Source organism: Polypterus senegalus, chromosome 2, assembly GCF_016835505.1.
Source record: "Polypterus senegalus isolate Bchr_013 chromosome 2, ASM1683550v1, whole genome shotgun sequence".
NCBI classification, from domain to species: domain Eukaryota; kingdom Metazoa; phylum Chordata; class Cladistia; order Polypteriformes; family Polypteridae; genus Polypterus; species Polypterus senegalus.
Genome location: NC_053155.1, coordinates 151,616,084 through 151,639,079, shown reverse-complemented (window position 1 = coordinate 151,639,079; position 22,996 = coordinate 151,616,084). Strand labels below are relative to the sequence as shown.

General features: G+C 35.4%; 1 protein-coding gene across 4 annotated transcripts in view; it reads right to left on the bottom strand.

The window, feature by feature from the left end:
- senp7 (SUMO specific peptidase 7) overlaps window positions 1–22,996 on the bottom strand; it is a 190,703-nt gene that overhangs the window by 8,472 nt on the left and 159,235 nt on the right. For all 4 annotated transcript variants that reach the window (XM_039744831.1, XM_039744832.1, XM_039744834.1 and 1 more), the window contains 8 exons: window positions 18,655–18,785; window positions 16,292–16,408; window positions 12,066–12,185; window positions 10,347–10,439; window positions 5,156–5,343; window positions 2,356–2,414; window positions 1,341–1,384; window positions 1,092–1,160 (listed from right to left, as the gene is read on the bottom strand). In XM_039744831.1, the coding sequence (XP_039600765.1) occupies window positions 1,092–1,160; window positions 1,341–1,384; window positions 2,356–2,414; window positions 5,156–5,343; window positions 10,347–10,439; window positions 12,066–12,185; window positions 16,292–16,408; window positions 18,655–18,785 (821 nt within the window). The remainder of the gene's footprint in view (window positions 1–1,091; window positions 1,161–1,340; window positions 1,385–2,355; window positions 2,415–5,155; window positions 5,344–10,346; window positions 10,440–12,065; window positions 12,186–16,291; window positions 16,409–18,654; window positions 18,786–22,996) is intronic.

Here is a 22,996-nt window from a genome sequence, read left to right as displayed (position 1 = left end):
ACTAATATTCTCCTTTGAAGAAAAAATATTCTCAAAGCAACCCTCCTGATAATAATTATACCACTGAGAACAAATAACCACAAATTAGACATTCAATGATGCAAGCAGGATCCTGAAAAGGGACTTACTAGTACAGAAATGGACTATTATTATAAATGTAAACCCCATTATTGTTCACCAAGAAGACTAGACACAAACACAAATTGTTTGATAAATAAAGAATAGCTTTGCCAAATAAGCTACTTAAGCTATTTTTCTCTTCCAAAGGCTTTCAGAAAAACTCACTTTTTGTGAAAACATCAAACTTTTTTTATAATTCATTCTGTGCAAACACACAACTATTTACTATGTGAACATGCCACACATAATTCTGAACTGTATGAAACTACAAAGAAACCAAATGCATACTTTGCTACATCATTATGTTTTGAGTATGTCCTGCACTGCCAATGCTGTCTATCAGCACTCTCACCTCCACTTTCTTGTGACAACTCAAAAACTACACAATCTACTGTCAAACAAAACAGCGGCACCAACATGTTTAGCAAGTTCATGGCATTTTTTATGCTGTGGCACTGCTCACTTTCAAAATTCTTTCCAATGACTCCCCAACAATGTTCCTTTCCTCCAAATTAAGTGAAACAGGGGTGATCACCTCCTTTTGACTTGCAAACTACCAGTCCCAATGTTTTTAAATGTGACTTCAATGCATGTTTTTTCTTAGTACAAATCAAAACATTCTTATAAATTATTTTTTCTAAATACATTAAAGAAAAACATCTTTGATATTAATTTACAAAACACATTAAGATACTTCTGCTTATATAAAATTAAGGATATTTATTTATTTTTTTATTTATTTACAATGTATGTGTAGAAACAGAGGAAAAAAAAGAAAAACAAAACACATCTTAATTATTTACTGAGCTACCAGGGAACTGCTATCAGGATCTTTGCTTTTCTGGAAGTAATTTCCAAATAACGGCGGAAGGCCAAATAGGCAGGTTTAAAACATGTTGCTGTAAAATTAAATACCAAATGTACCAAATACCAAATGTTACCATTTAACTTATCAGTCAAAATAAACTCACTCTCTTAATAGCTTGATTGTGCGTTCGTGTGATGATAATTTCAGAGAATCCATTATAAGTATACATGGCCTACAAAGAAAATGGAGAAACATATTATGAATAAACAGAAAAAAAATTTGTCAAAATACCAATATAGTCAAAAGTTGTATATATTAAAAAAAAAAAAAAGGCACACATAACTTATGTTCAAGTTCCCTTGTCAAAATATACAACCACAGACATAAAACATTTTTTACTTTGGTACCTTACCTTTTACAAACATGTGTTCGATGGCAGTATTTTTTGGTACATCCCTACAAATAAAGAAATACACAAACATTAATTGAAAGTGATACTTTGAAAACATCAGAACAAAGCAGGTTTCTGTAGAGTCCTGAAATAGAGGATTAAACTTTGGACAAATGCAAAGAAAAAAAAGAGAGACAGAATTGAACAAGGAGCACCAGGAGTTTGTGACATTAGAAATTGAAATTAAGTTAATTAATTTGTTACAAATCAATTTTAAGTACGTTTTTATAACCAGCTAATGTTGCAAATATAAACATTATACTAGCAAATGTTACAAACCTAACAGAGTGATTCTATGACAAACCAAATTTTAAAAGCATGTTGTTGGAAAAAAGCTTTAAAGAGTTTAAGTAAAATATTGTGAATTATTTTAGAACTAATTTAAAGGTACTTTTTACTTTAATATGGATTTTAATCAGTACTTTCACTTACTGAATACAATAGGATATGTCAAGAGAATTAATTCAGAATGTACACATGCAAAATAAATCATGGCGGTATTTTTTATAAAACCTATGACACCCGACTGTTATTACACTGAGGAAATCAATCACACATTAAAATTCATGCCCTGTTAACAATAGCTGGGTAATTACTCGAAGAACACACCAGTATTTTAAAGCTATGGTTACTGACAGGACATGAAATATAAAAGCAAAATGCATAATATCATTTACCTGAATAATGGATGTACTTTTAATAAAAAACTATGGAACGTTTTCCATTCTGTTTTTGATATGGTATCAAACACTGGTACTGGTATTAAATAGGAAGATTCTGGTATTATCTACATGAAAAAAGAAATGAACTACTGCACCAGCTTCTTCCTTGACCTGCTGGTAACTCTCAGCCGAATTTTAAGAACTTTCAACTAGGCAAGACCTCTTTCGTTTCCAGTGAAGTCTCACTTCAAAATGAACAAATAATTAACTGTTAATACAATAAACTAATACAAAAATCTAAATAAAATACTTACCAGTAAATTACGTTGCTGCTGTTTTCGGCAACCAGATTTGTGCAACTTGTTACTAGCTTCTAAATAAATACAATTAAAAACACAATAATTTTGATGATAAATTATTATACAAATATTCAGAGTGAAACACAGACCATATTAAATAATTCAGAGCATAAACACTTGAATTCATCTTAATTGCTTCGTCACGTTTACGTATTTTTCAAATGTTGATGTAGAAGTATAGAAAAGGCCAAAAGGAGCTGCATTGTGTCTTTGTGGACCTGAAGAAAGCATATGACAGGGTGCCTCAAGAGGAGCTGTGGTATTGTACGAGGAAGTCAGGAGTGGCAGAGAAGTATGTAAGAGTTGTAAAGGATATGGACGAGAGAAGTGTGACAGTGGTAAGGTCTGCGGTAGGAGTGACGGATGCATTCAACATAGAGGTGGTTTTACATCAGGAATGGGCTCTGAGCCCTTTCTTATTTGCAATGGTGAAACACAGGTTAACAGATGAGATTAGACATTTGCTGATGATATTGTGATCTTTAGCCAGAGTAAGAAGCAGATTGCAGAGACCCTGGAGAGGTGGAGATATGCTCTAGAGAGGAGAGGAATGAAGGTCAGTAGGAACAAGACAGAATACATGTGTATAAATAAGAGGGAGAACAGTTTAATGGTGAGGATGCAGGGAGTAGAGTTGGCAAAGGTGGATGAGTTTAAATACTTGGGATCAATAGTACAGAGTAATGGGGATTGTGGAAGAGGGGTGAAAAAGAGTGCAGGCAAGTTGGAATTGGTGGCGAAGAATGTCAGGAGTAAGAGGTGAAAAAAAAAAAGAGTGCAGGCAGGGTGGAATGGGTGGAGAAGAGTGTCAGGAGTAACTTATGACTGATGGTTATCAGCAAGAGTGAAAGGTAAGATCTATAGGATGGTAGTGAGACCAGCTTTGTTGTATGGATTGGAGACAGTGGCACTGACCAAAAAACAGGAGACAGAGCTGGAGGTGGCAGAGTTAAAGATACTAAGATTTGCATTGGTTGTGACGAAAATGGTTGGGAGACACAATCACAGAGGCAAGATTGCTTTGGTTTGGACATGTTAAGATGCTGGGTATATTGGAAAAAGGATACTAAGGACAGAACTGCCAAATAAGACAAAAAGAGGAAAGCCTAAGAAAAGATTTATGGATGTAATGAGAAAGGACATGTAGGTGATTGGTGTGACAGAGCAAGATGTAGAAGGCAGGAAGATATAGAAAAAGATGATCCGCTGTGGCAACCCCTAACAAAAGCTGCCAAAAGAAGAAGACTAATAAGTTCAGAATAGTTAAAAGATGCATTATACCATTATAATCTACTCAAAACTAATTTAGTACTTACTTCCCCTTTGATTTTAAAGCATTTTGCAGAAATCAATGAAGTTCTCAAACATTTCCATAACTGCCAAACTCACAGCCAAGCAAATTCAGAAGAGTTTGCTCACTATGTAATGGCACATTATTGTGATACATGGCTGAAATGTTAGCATAGTACAAAAGTCAATTATGAATGGAAGCTTGTTTGGTGGGACTGGCCAAGTTTTCAGCTCTTGCATATTCTTGATAAAACGTTTTTCTATACAATTGATAGCAGTCCTTCTAGTAGAACAGTCTTTCTAGTGGATCAAGATAACTGATCTTTAAAAAGTAAGTTGATCAGTGAACACTTAACAAAAGACATCCCTATTCTAAGCTGTAAAAATGAATGCAGATAATTTGTTCAGTATTAAGAATCAATTATAATCCATCTAAAATATTGCAATGCTTTCAGTCTTAAAGTACTAACAGTGTACAGAAAGATTTCTACGGAGCCATTTTGAATACTACTTAAAAATGTCACATGAAGTATTAATAACCCTTAAATTGTAAACAGACCAGCTGTGAACCTAAGATATACTGTGACCCTCTTTTTAAAAAAAAGGGGACCAACACTCCAGTCTGCCAGTCCCAAAGCATTGTACAATACTCACCTATAATGTCCAGTACCTTCAGCATTTCTACTCAAATATCATCTATCCTTGTGACCCAGCCATTTTGGAGGATCATAATTATCAGATTGAGCTAGTCATTTACAAATTTTGTCAATGCCACATCCTGCTTTAGGAGTTCCTCAAAGTTCTCCTTCTACCTTTGAAAAATGACAGGTTATGTCTCCAGTTTTCTAGACTGACAAATCTTAAAATTGATCCTTTTGGCAAAAACGTAATAGCCACCAACATATATATCACCACATGACAGTAGCATAGTTTGGAGCTGCATTTCTGCCACAGGACCTTGATGAGCAACCATCACTGAGTCGTGCCAAAATGTATTTTTGGAGACAATCAGGCTTTTCTTACATTAGTTGAGCCAAATATGAGTGACTTTCATCTAAAATACTTCAATGAAATTACTAAGTTATGAATTATAAGAAAGATTTTTTTGTTGTTTTGAAATGTCTGAAACAAAAGTTTAGATTGTTTTTAATTTGAAATCTTTACAAAACATTAATGAAGCAATTGAAGCAATTTTATAAGACAGACAAAAAATATTTGACACAGATGAGACACACCCATTATTAGCAGTAAGAAACTTTTTGTTTGTGGGTAACAGAAGTTCTGCAAAATAAATATTTTATTTGCTAATAAATTAAAAAATGCAGAGCTTCATATTTAGGGACATTATTTGCAATGTCCTTATTAAATACTTGATACTACATTAATGTTTTAATACATGAGAAAATAAAAGTACTACCATATCAGTTGCTAGCAGCACTGGTTTGAACTTATAAAAATGTTATACCTGTTTTATCTGGATCAATTCCACAGTTTGGGGGCTCCTCCTTAATTTTACTATAGTCAATATCTAATAGTGCTTTTTCACAGATATCTCTTTTATCACCATTTGTTTGCAATTCTTGCCTAATCCGGTCTTCAATTACTGGTTCTTCAAGACCAGGAAAACAAATCACAACCAGATACCAATGTGACCTGTAAGAAAAATTAGAAAAACCTATGTGAAAGAGGCAGAAGAACACTTTATACACAATATATGACATGTTTTGAGGAATACCCTTCTTAAGCCTCTCATTAAGGCTACATTAACATTATCATGTTGTCATTTAAAAACTAACTTTTTAAACAAAAAAGATTTTAGTGCATACTGAAGTTTTTGCATCATTTACAAAAGAATCTCTGTCCATACTGAAACGTCCAACAATGCATATGACATAGATCTTTGCTTGCACTGGACATGCCTGAATTGGCAGCAAGCGCCTTGAAAGAACAGTGTACAGAAAAATTCAGAGCCCCATGAAGATCAGATTCCCATGTGCTTCTATGCTTTCAAAACTATCAATTCACGCTGGACTGTGAAAGCACTTTCACAGCACAGAAACGTTAATGTAACTTTAATGCACTAATTACAGTTGAAAGGAATAGCCTTAAGCACTTGTGATGGTTGTCTTATCATTAAATAAAAATAAATTTTAAAACAACACCTTAATAATTAAAATCAATAAATAAATAAATCAATCAGCTCAACAGCAGTTGTTCAAAGCTGATCCTCATGCTAGAATGTTGGATATATCTGGGTCCACGGTTCTTGAGGCTGATCCTCCAATTAGCTGTGAACCACCCAATCTCACTGAGATTGCAAAGGTGGTGAACTAGCTGAAGGGAGGAAAGGCTGCAGGGATCTGTGGTATCCGGGGTGAACTTCTCCAGGCTGGTGGTAAGGCTGTCCTCCTGGTATTGCAAGCAATCTTTGCTTCCATTTGTGAGATTGGCATCATCCCAACTGACTGGAAAATGGGACTTGTTGTCCCTTCCTGGAAAGGGAGGGGTGATCGCCTGAATTGTAGCAACTACAGGGGGATAACACTGCTCTCGGTGCCGGGTAAGGTCCTTGCTAGTGTCATCCTCAATAGGATCCGTGATCCGCCTTTGTCGATTTTCATAAAGTTTGGGGTAACGACCCCAAACACACCTCCAAGACGACCATTGCCTTGCTAAAGAAACTGAGGGTAAAGGTACCGGACTGGACAAGCATGTCTCCAGACCTAAACCTTATTGAAGAAATAGAAGGTGGAGGAGCGCAAAGTCCTAACATCCACCAGCTCAGTGATGTCGTTATGGAGGAGTGGAAGAGGATTCCAGTGGCAACCTGTGAAGCTCTAGTGAACTCCATGCCCAAGAGAGGTAAGGCAGTGCTGGAAAGTAATGGTGGCCGCACAAAATATTAACACTTTGGGCACAATTTGGACATTTTTCACTTAGGGGTGTACTCACTTTTGTTGCCAGGGTTTAGACATTAATGGCTATGTGCCGAGTTATTTTGAGGGGACAGCAAACGTACACTGTTGTACAAGCTGTACACTGACTACTTTACATTGTATCAAAGTGTTATTTCTTCAGTGTTGTCCCATGAAAAGATATAATAAAATATTTACAAAAATGTGAGGGGTGTACTCACTTTTGTGAGATACTGTATACGGCTTTTGGGAGTGTTTTTAAAAGTTTTTGTTATCAGGTGTCAAAAATAATGTGGTAGTGTGGATGAAAGGTGAAAATGTGGAATTTTTTTTTTTTTATTATTGAAAATGCATTAGTGTGGAAGGAGCCTAAAATTCACATAATAAAAGGGATTACAAAACCATCTATTAGGCGATTGAACCAATCAGTTATTACACTGGGTATGTGTTTTGAGTCACTCTCTCATTGCATAAGGAAATGATTATCAATTTGTTCATGGGCATTATCTTGTATAGAGGTAAAATAAAATGATTATGTACATTATTTATTCTTCCTATACACATGTCACTGAAAGTATCAAAACATTTAATAAAGCCTATTGTAGATGCTGCTATGCAAATATAAATCATGACATTTCATAAACTGCATTTTATTGATGGAGTGGTATGCTTTGGTTTGCCTGTAGTTTGTTCAATCAGGCATAAATCTCTCAAAGCTGTCCATAATGCTTTACTAGCCCAATAATTCTTATCTGACACTTTAGTGTGAATATCACATCTGTAATGGCCTTTATCAATCTCCTGCTGAATTCTCCTGCAAGCAGGCTTTATAATTTTCCTGTTGTGATACCTACACCCTAGCACTGGTAAATTTATTGGTAATTCCAGTGAGAGCACACTGAGTATCTGTGTTATGTATGGGGTATACTTTAGCCAACTCAGCTGACAGATTTCAGGTGAAAGACTTCAGCCTGAAAGTCTTGCCATGATGAACAGACATGCAGAATATTCTGGTAAAGCTTAAAGGCAAATCAAGACTTTTCCTCTGTTAATAAGATAAGTAAGCCAGGTGCTCATTTTGGGCAAGAAGGGGGAGAGTAGCTACATTACTTTTTTCAAAAGGTGTTCTCATTTTAATTGCTGAAATTGACACATTCATAGTTGCTTTTAGTTCAGTCAATGTTTTTCGTAGATTTTTGTAAAGAGCTCATATCAACTACAAAAATTGACACATTGCAAGGAGCCTTATACTCTCTCCATGGGACTGAATTTTTGAATTGAAAGACATGACTCTTGACCAATGAATAAGGGGGAGAGGCAGATCTTTAATGCAAAAGTGCATTTCCTTTTTCCAGACATATCTATTTAATAATTTAGCAAAAATGCACGTTTTACATGTTGTGGGCAAATGACTAAATAACTGACATGTAGAGCTTACGACACAAGTAATGGGAGATCAACTCCCGGACTTTTCTCATATCATTTGCAATTGTACAGTTTTAGTCACTACTGCCTTGTATTATATCATAAACTTTTTAAACTCTGTTTTTCATGGAAAGCTAAGAAAAAAAAATTCTTGGTCATGACTATCAAACATTTGGGGAAAGTAGCATACAAGAAATAGATTTTCTGGGTGGAATATTCTTTTAAGAAAAAACCTAAGATGATAGCTTGCAGCTTTTGTGTTAGGTGCATGTCACAGATGACCTGATAATATCAGAGTGCACTTTAGGAAAAGTCTTGTTTTAATGTACTGTATAAATTTTTCACATAATGTGAACAAAATTAACTTTTCTAAATTTTTAGATGTACATATATTCCTAAAGAAGAAAAATAAAAGATGAGCCAATCTGCTATAGTTTGAAACTACAGCATTGTAATTTTTCACATTTTACTGTGTACTCACCACCAATGCAGTAACTACTGACATACAGTCATATGAAAAAGTTTGGGAACACCTCTCAGGCTGCATAATAATTAACTTTCAACAAAAAAGATAACAGTGGTATGTCTTTCATTTCCTAGGAACATCTGAGTACTGTAGAGTTTTCCGAACAAAGATTTTTAGTGAAGCAGTATTTAGTTGTATGAAATTAAATCAAATGTGAAAAACTGGCTGTGCAAAAAATTGGGTACCCTTGTAATTTTGCTGATTTGAATGCAGGTAACTGCTCAGTACTGATTACTTGTAACACCAAATTGGTTGGATTAGCTCATTAAAGTTGTTGTGCTTCCCATTGACTCTCCTCTGAAGAGTGACAGCATGGGAACCTCAAAGCAACTCTCAAAAGATCTGGAAACAAAGGTTGTTCAGTATCATGGTTTATGGGAGGGCTACAAAAAGCTATCTCAGAGGTTTAAACTGTCACTTTCAACTGTAAGGAATGTAATCAGGAAATGGAAGGCCACAAGCACAGTTCCTGTTAAACCCAGGTCTGGCAGGCCAAGAAAAATACAGGAGCGGCATATGTGCAGGATTGTGAGAATGTTTACAGACAACCCACAGATCACCTCGAAAGACCTGCAAGAACAAGATGGTGTATCTGTACATCGTTCTACAATTCAGTGCAATTTGCACAAAGAACATCTGCATGGCAGGGTGATGAGAAAGAAGCCCTTTCTGCACTCACACCACAAACAGAGTCGCTTGTTGTCTTAAAATGCTCATTTAGATAAGCCAGATTCATTTTGGAACAAAGTGTTTTGGACTGATGAGACAAAAATGGAGTTATTTGGTCATAACAAAAAGCACTATGCATGGTGGAAGAAGAGCACTGCATTCCAAGAAAAACACCTGCTACATACTGTCAAATTTGGTGGAGGTTCCATCATGCTGTGGGGGCTGTGTGGCTAGTTCAGGGACTGGGGCCCTTGTTAAAAGTCGAAGGTCGGATGAATTCAACCCAATATCAACAAATTCTTCAGGATAATGTTCAAGCATCAGTCACAAAGTTGAAGTTACGAAGGGGTTGGATATTCCAACAAGACAATGACCCAAAACACAGTTTGAAATCTACAAAGGCATTCGTGCAGAGGGAGAAGTACAATGTTCACAGTTCCTTGACTTGAATATCATCAAAAATCTATGGGATGATTTGAAGCAGGCTGTCCATGCTCAGCAGCCATCAAATTTAACTAATCTGGAGAGATTTTGTATGGAAGAATGATCAAAAATACCACCATCCAGACACTCATCAAAGGCTATAGGAGGCGTCTAGAGACTGTTATATTTGAAAAAGGAGGCTCAACTAAGTATTGATGTAATATCTCTGTTGGGGTGCCCAAATTTATGCACGTCTAATTTTATTATGATTTATATTTTTTGTTAATCCAATAAACTTAATGTCACTGCGGAAATACTACTGTTTCCATAAGGCATGTCATACTGTATATTAAAAGGAAATTGCTACTTTGAAAGCTCAGCCAATGATAAATAAAAATCCAAACAATTAAGAGAGGTTCCAAAACATTTTCATATGACTGTATAAACAGCTGCAGAATGAGAAGTGCTTGCAACAGATTCAGATATTTTCTATGAACACAGTATTTAATCTACTTTATCAAATAACTTCCATGTCATATCTTCACCATAATAACTTCAGTATCATACAGGTCAGAGAGGATTCTTACTGGTATCTGGAAACAGAAAATGCTCAAAACACCTGGCTACAGGAACATAGGACAATATGCAAAACAAACATCAAAGCATGTAAACACTATAAAATTAACATGAAAACATACTCCTGGTTAACAGGAACAAAAATGAAGTCTTTTGAGAAGATGTCAATATGTCGAGTCCATGTTTTCACTTTCTGATGCCGTCTATGGTGAGCTCTGTTACAAAGATTAAAAAGAAGTTATTTTCTTAACATTAACAAAACTTATAATATAAAAACTGAACGAAGTTGTTTCTTACTACACTATGGTGTTTTAAATGCCTACATGGCTGAATTGTGTTAATTTCATTTAAGGCTGGATGCTTAGACTAATTTTGCAACCTCCAAATTTGAGCAAACTGCATGAAAATTATTAATATGACTATAACCCTAACTTCTCAAGTTACAGACTGCATTATGTTTTCATTTTCCACAGATTGCCAGAACCCAAATGGGGGAACCTGTTATATTTACGAAGAGCTCTCTGAACACAAGACAAGTAACTTTGAAAAAGAGCACCTTGGAGGGAGAGAGAGGAAAAAAAAAAAAAAACTTTACACATGCCTAGTGTACAGTATATACATGCAAAGGTTAAAAATATAAATTACCAATCAGAGATAACATTTATAAATAAAATATGAAATTACCCTTATAATGTAAACATTTAATGCAAAAGTAAAAACGGTTGCCTTCTTTTAATGCTTAAATATAGGCATCTACTATATTTAGTACAAATCAATCCACTATTATAGTGCATGGTCACCACACACTGATCGCGCATTAGCATCACACACACTTTCGGCAGCCATAGGTGGAAATACCCATAATGTAAATTTCCTGAGAAAAATGCTTGGGTGATCGCATTATTCCTTCTGCTGGTTGAAATAATGTGTAAATATTTCAGAAATCACAAAATTTATGTTGATGAGCTGAACATACAGTGCTAAGCTTAGTAGCACAATCTTGAGAGAGGCAGGGTGATGCATAAAAAGTAATATGTGTTAAGTCGTTCCATTACTTTTTGAAGTAACAAGTAACCCAGCACAATACTTATTATATTGAAGTAAAAAAAAATCTGCATTATTATTATCACAGCAGCACCGTTCCTTTACAGTGCTAAATTACATAGCCAAGCAGAAAAGCGTGTGCTGCGTACAATCCAGTACCAGAAAAATATTAATAGAGTGTCAGTTTGGTTTTAATCCAGCTGTTTGATATAGATATGCCAAAACAGTGTGATTGGGTGAGTGGACAGTGTTCATACTGCAAATCACTGGTAGCTCAGGTTGAGGATGTAAAAAGAAAATGGATGTTATTTATTTTACAACACACAAAAGACTAAATAGATTTATAAAAACTTCCAAGGGACACTACTTGGAAAATATTAGAGGCTTCATACTTGTTTTCGGACATATGGTGTCTGATGACAACACTTAACTCATTTGTGAAGTTTAATGACATTGGAGTGTTTTGCCAAAGGAGAACTCCAAATGATTACTTGCGCAAATAAACACAGACTTTTAAAAAACAGGTTTCTGCCTTAACCGGGTTATTTCCCCAGTTGTATGTGTGTATATGTAAACACACTCACTGCAAGCCACTGGGGAAGAAACTTTTTTTAATTTATAAATGAACTCATTAAACAATGCAAGTTTCCATGGCAAATGAAAGCACGTCACAAGTGTATAAAAAGCTTCAAAAATACCTACATTATCATTGAATGCTTTTGAAAGATACATATAAAAGAAGACCTGCAAATTAAGATTAATAGGCAGAAATTAACAACTGGTAGAAATAATCTTACAAAATATTTGACTTCTCCTCTTCTGGGGTGTCTTTTCGGGTAAGTTGTTTGTAAAAAAAACTGCTGAAAATGTGACTACGCTCAGCAAAATTCTTTGGTGCCTTTTCCAGCATTAAGTACCTGCCATAAGAGTAAAGGACATAACCAGCTATCAACCAGAATGAATTGAAAGGAACATAGTATAAAAAATTAATAGATATTAAATGCATAGGAAGAATCATCTTACCACTTTCAAAATTATTAACATTCTGACTGTTTAGCTAAGCATCAGTAATTTTTTATCAGGATTGCACATATACATAAATATTATACTCATTTACCAACATAAAGGGAGTTCTAATACCTGTACATCTACCAATTGAGAGGAACCAGTTAAGTGGTCAGAGGTATACCAGGCACAGTACACATGAGAGGAGCCAGGGCACAATAATAGGAATCTTATCATCTGCAAGTGATAATGATGGAATATGAAGGAGAGGTCAGTCGGTAAAAGACAATGACCCACTACCTGTATTTGGCTAGAGCTTCCTGCTCAATCTTGCTGCTGTTCTCTTAATAAATTAACTCGTGAAAAAACGTAACCTGCATTTTTACAGAATAATGGCAATACTGAATAAGCTTTGATTAATTTTTTATTATATGCTCAGAAACTCCCATTTGACATCCACTTGTTGACAATACTTCTGACTGTCTAAATTTGTAGATGTATTTTTGCATTTATAGTCTGTTTATTTTGCAAACATCAGTTACATTTGTTTTCAAGTACTTCTGTAAGTAGAGAGTTAAAAGTCCTTAAAACAAACAAACACCGATTTTAACTGTTATGGTTCATCATTGGAATCATGTGAAAATCAAAATGTGAGTAAACTTCTCAGGACCTTAATATTAAACTTTCTTTAATATTAAACTTTTAACAAACATTTAGATGCACCCTCTTCTTTTTGAGGATCTACAACACACACTATAACTTGTTTAGTAGTGTGCCATATGGAGTTAAAGCTGGCTTCTGTACATACAGAACTGATTACGAATGGGGAGGTTCCCAACTTTTACACACAACTACAGCATTAAAGTAGCTACATGAGCATCTTTGTAGAGCTTCTCAAATGGATTATAAAGTTAAATCAAGCATTAACCTTTTTTAGTTCGTCATGCAAGCCTTAAATCCTCTAAGATGTTTGTTCTTTAAGGTTGCTCCTTTATAAAACAAATATGGAGTTGTGCTTCGTTAAGCAATGAATTTCTTTAATTGTTTTGAAATTAAATTAACATCACTGTATCATTATACAAGTCAACCTGATATTCTTCAGTATCTTATGCACATTGGAAGAGACGGCATCAAGTTTTTATTTTGGCACCACTTTAGTTTAAAGCGCTGCAAAAACACACTTGTATTACTTTATTTACGCTAATGTAACAAGACCTTAACAAAGGCTTGTTTTGGTTTTCATAACACGTATAAAATACCAGTCAATAGGTTATTCCTCAATGTACAGTGTGGCATACTGACATGATGGTAACAGGTCTTTTACTAAATATGTAATATCAACAGAAGTCAGCCTCAGCTAAGCCACCTCAGACCACTCCAAAGTGATGTATTGTTAGTAGGTCACACTGCAGAGACAAATAAACACTTTACTCGTGCTTTGTAAGTGTTACAAAGAGCCAACGAAGTGTATGTTAAGGTCTTGTTACATAGTAGTAAATGACTGATAAATGCATCTTACAGCACTTAAAATAAAGTGTTACCTTAATTTTTATAATTATTATATTTAAATCATGTGAATGTGAATAAACAAAATTATGCCATTTTAAAGATAAGTGCACGGTCTATAAGTGAAAGTTTATAGACAAATAAAAAAAAAGGTAATGCTGGAGTATTCGGCAATTGTAAAAGGGACGCTTGTTTATTTGTGTGCCTTAGTTCCACGATGGTTATTTCTTATTTGCACCTAGTGCAACCCCAATTCCAAAAATGTTGGGATGCTGTGTAAAATGTCAATAAAAACGCAATACAACGATTTGCAAAACAAAAATTTTATTCACAACAGAACATAGAAAACATATCAAATGTTCAAAGTGAGACATTGTACTATTTCACTGAAAATTAGCTCATTTAGAATTTGATGCCAGCGACATGTCTCAAAAAAGTTGGGACAGGGGGAAAAAAAGTAAGTGGTACTAAAAAGAAACAGCTGGAGGAACATTTTGCAACTAATTAAGTCAATTGGCAACAGGTCAGTAACATGATTGGGTATAAAAAGAGCATCTTAGAGAGGCAGAGTCTCTCAGATGTCAAGATGGGCAGAGGTTCACCAATCTGTAAAAAAATGTGTTTATAAATTGTGGAACCAATGTAAAATTGCAAAGACTTTCAATGTCTCATCATCTACAGTAAATAATATCATCAAAAGATTCAGAGAATGTGGAGAAATCGAAAGGGACAAGGCCGAAAAATAAATACTGGATGCCTGTGATATTCGGGCGCTCAGTCGGCAGCGCATTAAAAACAGATATGATTGTCGTGGAAATCACTTCCAAAAATCATTGTCTGTGAATGCAGTTCACCGTACCACCCACAAATGCAGGTTAAAGCCATATGTGATCCAGAAACACCACAGTCTTCTCTGAGTCAAAGCCCATTTTAAACTGAAAACTATTCTGTTGCCAAAGAAGCTAAAATTTGAAATTCTTTTTGGAAAATATGGACTAAAGAGGAGAAGGACCATTCGGCTTGTTATCAGCACTCAGTTCAAAAGCCTGCATCACTAATGGTATTGGGGTGCATTAGTGTCTATGGAATTGGCAGCTTGCATATCTGGAGAGGCACCATCAGTGCTGTAAGGTATATACAGGTTTAACAGCAACATAAACTTTCATCCAGACATCTTTTTCAGGGAAGGCCTTGCATATTAAAGCAAGACAATGCTAAACTACATACTGCATCTATTACAATACCATGGCTTTGTAGTAGATGAGTCCAGGTGCTGTACTGGCCCGATTGCAGCCCTGACCTTTCACCAATTGAAAACATCTGGCACATCATGAAATGGAAAATATGCCAAAAAGGCCCAGAATTGCTAAGCAGCTAGAATCCTATATCAGACTAGAAAGAAAAAGACCAACAACTGGTCTCCTCTGTTCCCAGACATTTACTGATTGTTGTTAATAGAAGAGAGGATACTAGTGGTAAACATGACCCTGTTCCAACTTTTTTGAGATGTCGAAATTCAAAATGACCTTATTCTTTTCTTAAAATGGTTTAAAAATTTGATATGTTTCTATGTTCTATTGTGAATAAATTATGGGCTTATGAGATTTGCAAATCATTGCATTCTTTTTGTATTTACATTTTACACAGTGTTCCCAACTTTTTTGGAACTGGGTTGTACTTGACTTTTTTATGCAAGAACAAATTAGGTATTCTATAACAAAAGGCTTTGTTCTGCTTTACAACAGTTTTTACAACAGGAAGTCGTTGCTAGGATTCTACACATAAATTGTGTCATTAAAGTGTCAAAAGCTAGTAGATCAATTTCAAGGTGAGTTTATGGATGTGATGAACACATTTTTGCATGTATTTCATTCAGAAATAGATTTTTACTGCTTTGTTAAACCTCAGCCATAAAAAAAATACCTTGCACTTCAAATCCCATCCTGCATCAATTTTTAATATGCATTAAAAGATAAATTTATCTGATATATGCAAATGCAAATTTTGACGGCAATTTGCTTTGTTTTAGGTTCTGCTCTGTTTTGAAAACAAATAGTAACCCATTTACATTAGGTGAAAAGGAAAGAATATGCATAGATTCTTTGCAACATGGTAATTTCAGAAGTCACAACTGAACAATAATCTCACTTTTAACTTGTGTAACTGTAAAACTAACAATTGTACTAATATTTCACACCTTAAGAAAAGTAAACAGTTATTTTAGGTTTTTTCCTTTGTTTCTTTTTTACATGCTAAATCGCAATGTAGTAACATTGTGATTTCTAAAACTATGCAAGTGTGAATGCACTAAAACCACTCATAACATAAAAAGCAGAAGTAAGTTATTAAAGATGTCAAGGCTGAAGTTATGCTTTGCAGTAGGTTGCAAATATAGTTTAAAACATTTGGCATGCTCTTCTGAAACAAAGTCACATTTGGTCAGTCTTTAACAATGCATTCTAAAATATATCTGGAAATGGAAACATATGTAAAAAATGCACAATACAATTACTTTAAGTAGAAATCAATGATGACATCATTAAGAAACTGTTCATTATCCAAACACTCAAGGTCTTCAGTAGTAACTGCTATCCCTCCTTTTGCTGGTGGTGGTGGAAATACAATTAACCTGTTAAAAACACAAATCAGTATAGTAAACAATCTCAGATCTGGCAATGAAAAATCTGAAAAACCTAATTCTACAAGAATACTAGCAAAATACCTGTGCTTCGCAGCGGAGAAGTAGTGTGTTAAATAAGTTATGAAAAAGAAAAGTAAACATTTTAAAAATAACGTAACATGATTGGCAATGTAATTGTTTTGCCACTGTTATGAGTGTTGCTGTCATCGTTATTTCTTTCAATCAGGTTCGTATTTGGAGGACGTGTTGTGTTCAAGTTACATTCCGTGTTTGTCAACCGTTGTAAAGTTAACAGGTTTCATTCATCAAAGTGTTCATTACCCAAATCGCTACTCGTGAATCTAAGATTTTTAACAGACATTCCCGGTATTTAGTTGTGGAATTGCCTACAAGCATTTAGCGACAGCGTTTCTATTAACTTGTGGACTTTTCTGCGAGTATTTGGCGGCAGCGTCACAAAGTTGTTTCCGTCTAGCTGCATCAGAAAATGTACCACAATGTCTGACACGCCTCTTTTACTTTTTTCTCACAGCTTCAATTGCTGCTGTCATAATCGGTTTTAGTTTCACGGTTTGTTTCAATTACGTTAATATTTGCAGGACTTGTGTTGAAGTGACATTTGCCGTCTGTCAAGCGTTGTAAGCATACAACCGGCTTCATCGATAACTTCGCATACAGCTTTTGAGAGTTGAAACATTCATAAACATCAAAGTGTCCACTACTCAAATCGTCACCTGTGAATCTAAGATGTTTAAGAGCCATTGGCGGTTCTCCAAAGGTGTAAAATATTTGGCCATTTCGGTAGACTTGAAAGCAACAAACAAATAATTCCGCGGCAGCCATCAACTCACATGCAGAAGCATAGGTGAAGGATTTAAACATTTCACTCTTATAGTGCTCCTGTGTAGTATAATTATCTCCTGTACCATCATCAGTCCACTCCCAGTCAATCAATACACAAGACACAATGTTGCTCCGGATATCAAGACTGAGCCTGATATGGCCGTGCAATATGTAACACAGAGAATGTAAAAGGCAGGTGGCATCTCCGGGAATGGAAACCACTCGGTAAGTGACACTTCTTTGATCGATGGTGATCACCTCGATGGACATTTCACTACCCAAATCGCTACTCGTGAATCTAAGATGTTTAACAGGCATTCCCGGTATTAAGTTGTGGATTTGCCTGCAAATATTTAGCGGCAGCGTCTCTATTAAGTTGTGGATTTGCCTGCGAGTATTCAACGACAGCGTCTCTATGAACTTGTGGATTTTTCTGCGAGTATTTAGCGTCAGCGTTTCTATGAACTTGTGGATTTGCCTGCAAGTATTTAGCGACAGCATGTCTATTAACTTGTGTATTTTTCTAAGAGTATTTGGCAGCAGCGTCACAAAGTTGTTTCCATCTAGCTGCATTAAAAAATGTACCACAACGTCGGACACGCCTCCTTTTTACTGTTTTCTCACAGCTTGTATTGCTGCTGTCAAAATCGTTTTGAGTTTCATGGTTTGTTTCAATTACGTTAGTATTTGCAGGACTTATGTTGAAGTGACATTCGGCATCTGTCAAGCGTTGTAAGCATACAACCGTCTTCATCGGTAACTTTGCATCGTAATAGTGGAGCAATGAATTCTGAGGTGTATAGAAACATTTGCTCAAGTTCCAGTAAATGCCTCCAAACTCTTTGGACAATGCAGAGTTTTTAAAAGCTAAACAAAAATTTTAAAAACTCTTGAATGACCAAGCCATTCAACTTAAATCCAACTGAGCATGGCTTCCATATGCTGAAATAAAAACGTTAAGGCAACAAGGGTAGAAACTGTTACTGAATCTTATAGTGCAAAGCCAAAATGCAGCATACTTTGTTCAGTAAGAGACATATTTTTAGCTAACTTCACCAATTCCAAGAATGGTGTACTAGAGTGTGTTGCAGCCAGGAAGAATGGATTTTACTCCACAGCTATATAAATTGGCGGGTAAAAAAAAGAGACTCAAGCTTGAAATATTAAATTTTTAATGAATTTATAATTATTACCTTGAATCATAACAACACTAGTATAAGAAAAGCCTTGTAAAATATCCCTAACACTAAACCTGGAATAAACAGGCAGAATCTCATGAAATAAATATTTTTTCCTTATACAAGTGAAAAGCCAGTTTAAAATTAAACCAATTTTATATAGATATATTTTCTGCATAACAATCTTAAAGTTAGAAAAGCAAAATACCATACTTTTCTACTAGACCCTTGAACTTGTGCTCCTTCAAATGTAGATTGGGCCTCACAGTAACTGAAATGGAGTATTTGTCCTTCATTCTTCGATGACAAAGTCTGTAATTGCGTTTAGGCTCTTCTGATGCAGTCTGGGAGAAATATAAAGTAAACGTAATTTTGCATTACTACATTTTTCACAGTTTCAACAATATATTTACAATGGATGTTTTACCAGTAATCTTTTTATAATAGAAAATTATTTTAAGCAAGAAATTTTCTAACCCATAGACACTGCTCTGTTCATTTACCATTAAAATGTCCATTTATCCATCCTTTGATAAAATTGCTAATCATAGCTTCTCAAACTTGTGGTAGCAGGATGAAGAAAACTATTCCAGTTGCCTTGGCCACAAAACAGGAATGACTGCATTTAACTTTATATGTATAGAAATACTCTTAAAAATTGTTTAAATGTGCATTCATTTGAAAAGTATTAATTTTTCCAGCTAATGCATAATGAAGAGATTATTAATGTTTTGTCTGTTTCTTTTAATTGATATGAAAAAAATGCTTTTACATAGACCTTTAAAGCTTTGTTTTGTGACTGTAACTATTTGAACTCTTTTGAAGCAATTAAAGAAAGGTGATCAGCTGACATGCAAGTTGGTTCACTGGGAAAAATATAGAATTCCACTATTAAATAATGCTTATAGTAGTGTTAGAAGTAATGAATATAGATCAGTATTATAGAACACCATATCATTACCAAAATAAACATTTAGATGAAATTCATTCCTTACCATCCCCTGAATCTCAGGGTGTTTGCAAACAATGACAGTCTATGGTTCAGCAGCAACAGCAAATAACAGTGGTGATGGTCAGTATTTTATATCTGTATGAACAGAAACCTTTAGGCCGGAATCTGATGGTTTAATACATCAGCATAAGTTTGCTCTAACCCCAGTACATGTACAAAAGTAAATATGTAGCCCAACTGATGCAGAAAAACCATGGCTTCTGGACGTTAAATACATTAAATAGCTACCAGTTTGCTCTGTGGCTATTAAAGAAGGGAGCACATTCTCTATTGCTTCTGCTAAATCTTTCAATGGTACATCATTGTCCAATAAAGAGTCTGGTCTCCAGGTGTTGATGAAAGAAGAAAAGCTATTCTGGATGGAGCAGAACTTTTTTAGAAGTGACTTTAAATGTAACTCCAAAATAAACAAAAGACTCAATTACTTGTACTTTTCTGTGCTGAAACTGCAGGCTATATTATTAGTCATGTATGACATGGCCCTAGTATAATGTAATGTAAAACAATTATAATAATAATAAAAAAAAAAGGGTCCCATAAGTCATAACTGATGATGCTAAATGTATAAAAAATTCAGGGATTGTTCTTTAGTATTAGATATCTTTAAATTCCTAACTAGTTGGTCCACAGTTGCATATTTGTGAATTAATGGATTGTTGAATGTGAAAATTGTATATACAGTAATCCCTCCTCAATCGCGGGGGTTGCGTTCCAGAACCCCCCGCAATAGATGAAAATCCGCGAAGTAGAAACCATATGTTTGTATGGTTATTTTTATATATTTTAAGCCCTTATAAACTCTCCCACACTGTTAACATTATTAGAGCCCTCTAGACATGAAATAACACCCTTTAGTCAAAAGTTTAAACTGTGCTCCATGACAAGACAGAGATGACAGTTCTTTCTCACAATTAAAAGAATGCAAACATATCTTCCTCTTCAAAGAATGCATGTCAGGAGCAGAGAATGTCATAGAGAGAGAGCGCGTGACAGAAAAGCAATCAAAAAATGAATACGTGATTTTGGGCTTTTAAGTATGCCGAAGCACCGCGATAAAGCAGCATTTTTTAGAGGAGCGTCCGTATGCAGGGAGCAGTTTATTACATTAGAGCGTCTCAGTCCTGTTTTTGTATTGGCTTTACCTTTTCTTAACACATAGTTTTGGATGGAAACCAATTCATTGTGGCACACAGCTAGGCTGTAAAATGGAAATCAACCCTGGATAGGAAGCCAGTTCATCTCCAATCACACGCAGGCATTCAAAGGGGGACAGTTTAAAGTCAACAGTCAGATTAAGCAGCACCCACACCTGCCTACAATTTCAGTTATGATCACAAGTGCACAGATTGCCAAAGAACTTGCTGCTAACACTGCCCAAAGGCACCATTTACCCTTGAGGCAGCCCTGCTTGACCAGAAACAGAATGACAAAAGTACTGACTCAGATTGTAACCATAACCCTAATGAAACCAAAAAACATTTCAACATTAACTCGATTAACATTTACTAAAGTATCAGAGAAAATTCAAATGACTATTTATGCCTAAAATTCCTATCTTAATAGGCCACGTAGTTCATGTCTTTGGTGCTTCTTTGTGAGTGGTTTGACATAAAAAAAATTAAATAATATGTTATTTAGTTATAAATAAATGAAACTATTTGCATTTCCTTTCCTTTCAATATTGATATAGCGTGTGTGTGAGTTTTGACAGCAATGTGAAAAAGTAAAATTGAGTCTGTACTAGGTTGTTTGTTCATTTTCTGTTATTCATAAAGCAGTCTGCTCTTTGAAGTTAAGGATTTAAAAATATTCCACGCCTGCTCTGTTTTCCATACTTGGCCCAGTGTGTCTAAATTTTGTTCCCAATAATGAAGGGTTAGTGTTGGATAGGCTGTGTCTATGATTAAAAATGGCAAATACAAAGCTTTGTAAATGTTCTAATGTTATAATAAATATATTACTGGTACTGGAGATAATGGAAAAATAAAACTTTTGGTTTTACTGGTGTTTCACTTTGGGCGGCACGGTGGCACAGTGGTAGCGCTGCTGCCTCGCAGTTAGGAGACCTGGGTTCGCTTCCCGGGTCCTCCCTGCGTGGAGTTTGCATGTTCTCCCGTGTCTGCGTGGGTTTCCTCCGGGTGCTCCGGTTTCCTCCCACAATCCAAAGACATGCAGGTTAGGTGGATTGGCGATTCTAAATTGGCCCTAGTGTGTGCTTGGTGTGTGGGTGTGTTTGTGTGTGTCCTGCGGTGGGTTGGCACCCTGCCCAGGATTGGTTCCTGCCTTGTGCCCTGTGTTGGCTGGTATTGGCTCCAGCAGACCCCCGTGACCCTGTATTCGGATTCAGCAGGTTAGAAAACGGATGGATGGATGGTGTTTCACTTTATAGGACAGGCTCGACTAGACAAAACCTTAACATAAACTAGCATCCAATTTATACAAAGAACTGAGATGGACTGGCTCCATGTCCAGGGGATCCCTGCCCCATGACTTTTCCCTTGATTAGCAGATTAGAAGGATGGATGTATAGATATACAAAGATATTTTATTTATCGTTTCTTCAACCAATATAGTGGTTTAGGACAGACATGAGCATTTAAAACCTAATATCATATGATAAAAAATACAAGTTGCAACTGTAAAATGTGCAGCATTTTCAGAAATCTACATACTAAATACACATTAACAATGATTGCCATCTTACAAACAGTTTTAAGAGTTTAGTACTATAAATCTACCAATGATATAATTTTAATGATTAAAATTACTGAATTCATTTGTTTTTATATTCATCAATCCATCGATTCGATCTTATCTTGAGGTCATGAGGAGCAGGAGCCCATTTCGAGAGCATAAGATTCAAGACACAAAAATTAATTACAGGGCATTTGTATATTTCTTGCAAAAAAGGTAAAGTACAATGGGGTATTTTCCTAGTTTGTGAGTACACACAGTAGGAGGACACGATCTTACACACAACTTGTATATCAAAATATCTAAACAACTGTTGTTACATTATTTACAGTTCATGTCCACATTTTAACAGCAGCTACAAAAACTGAAACACTGCAAAGGTGGTGAAATACTACTTCACTTTCCAACAAATGATCAAATGAAATTTAACTTCAAGCACTGTGCCCATTATCAAATTTTAAAATGGCTAAATTCAAAATACCAAAAAATAATTATAATAATTTAAAAACTAGTCAGCATTTGTACTTTTGAAAACATATTTTCCACAATAGGTATGATAAAGGTATGCTGAAGAAACAGACTTACCAATACATACCTGGCATGGCTAATAAAAACTGGCACAAAAACAGTATTACAGCCATCGAGTTATGATCACGATTAGATTAGAAAATTTTAAATGGTGCGGTCTTCTACATGAGCATGGTATATGATCCTATAGTTGACATACCTGTGCAAAATTGGGGTTGGGAGGAGTTATAAAGCTGCACACAAAAATCTCCAGTTTTACATTGTTAGGAAGGTTACACTCTGTACATCTTTATATAAAGGCCAACTATTGTACAGTGAAGA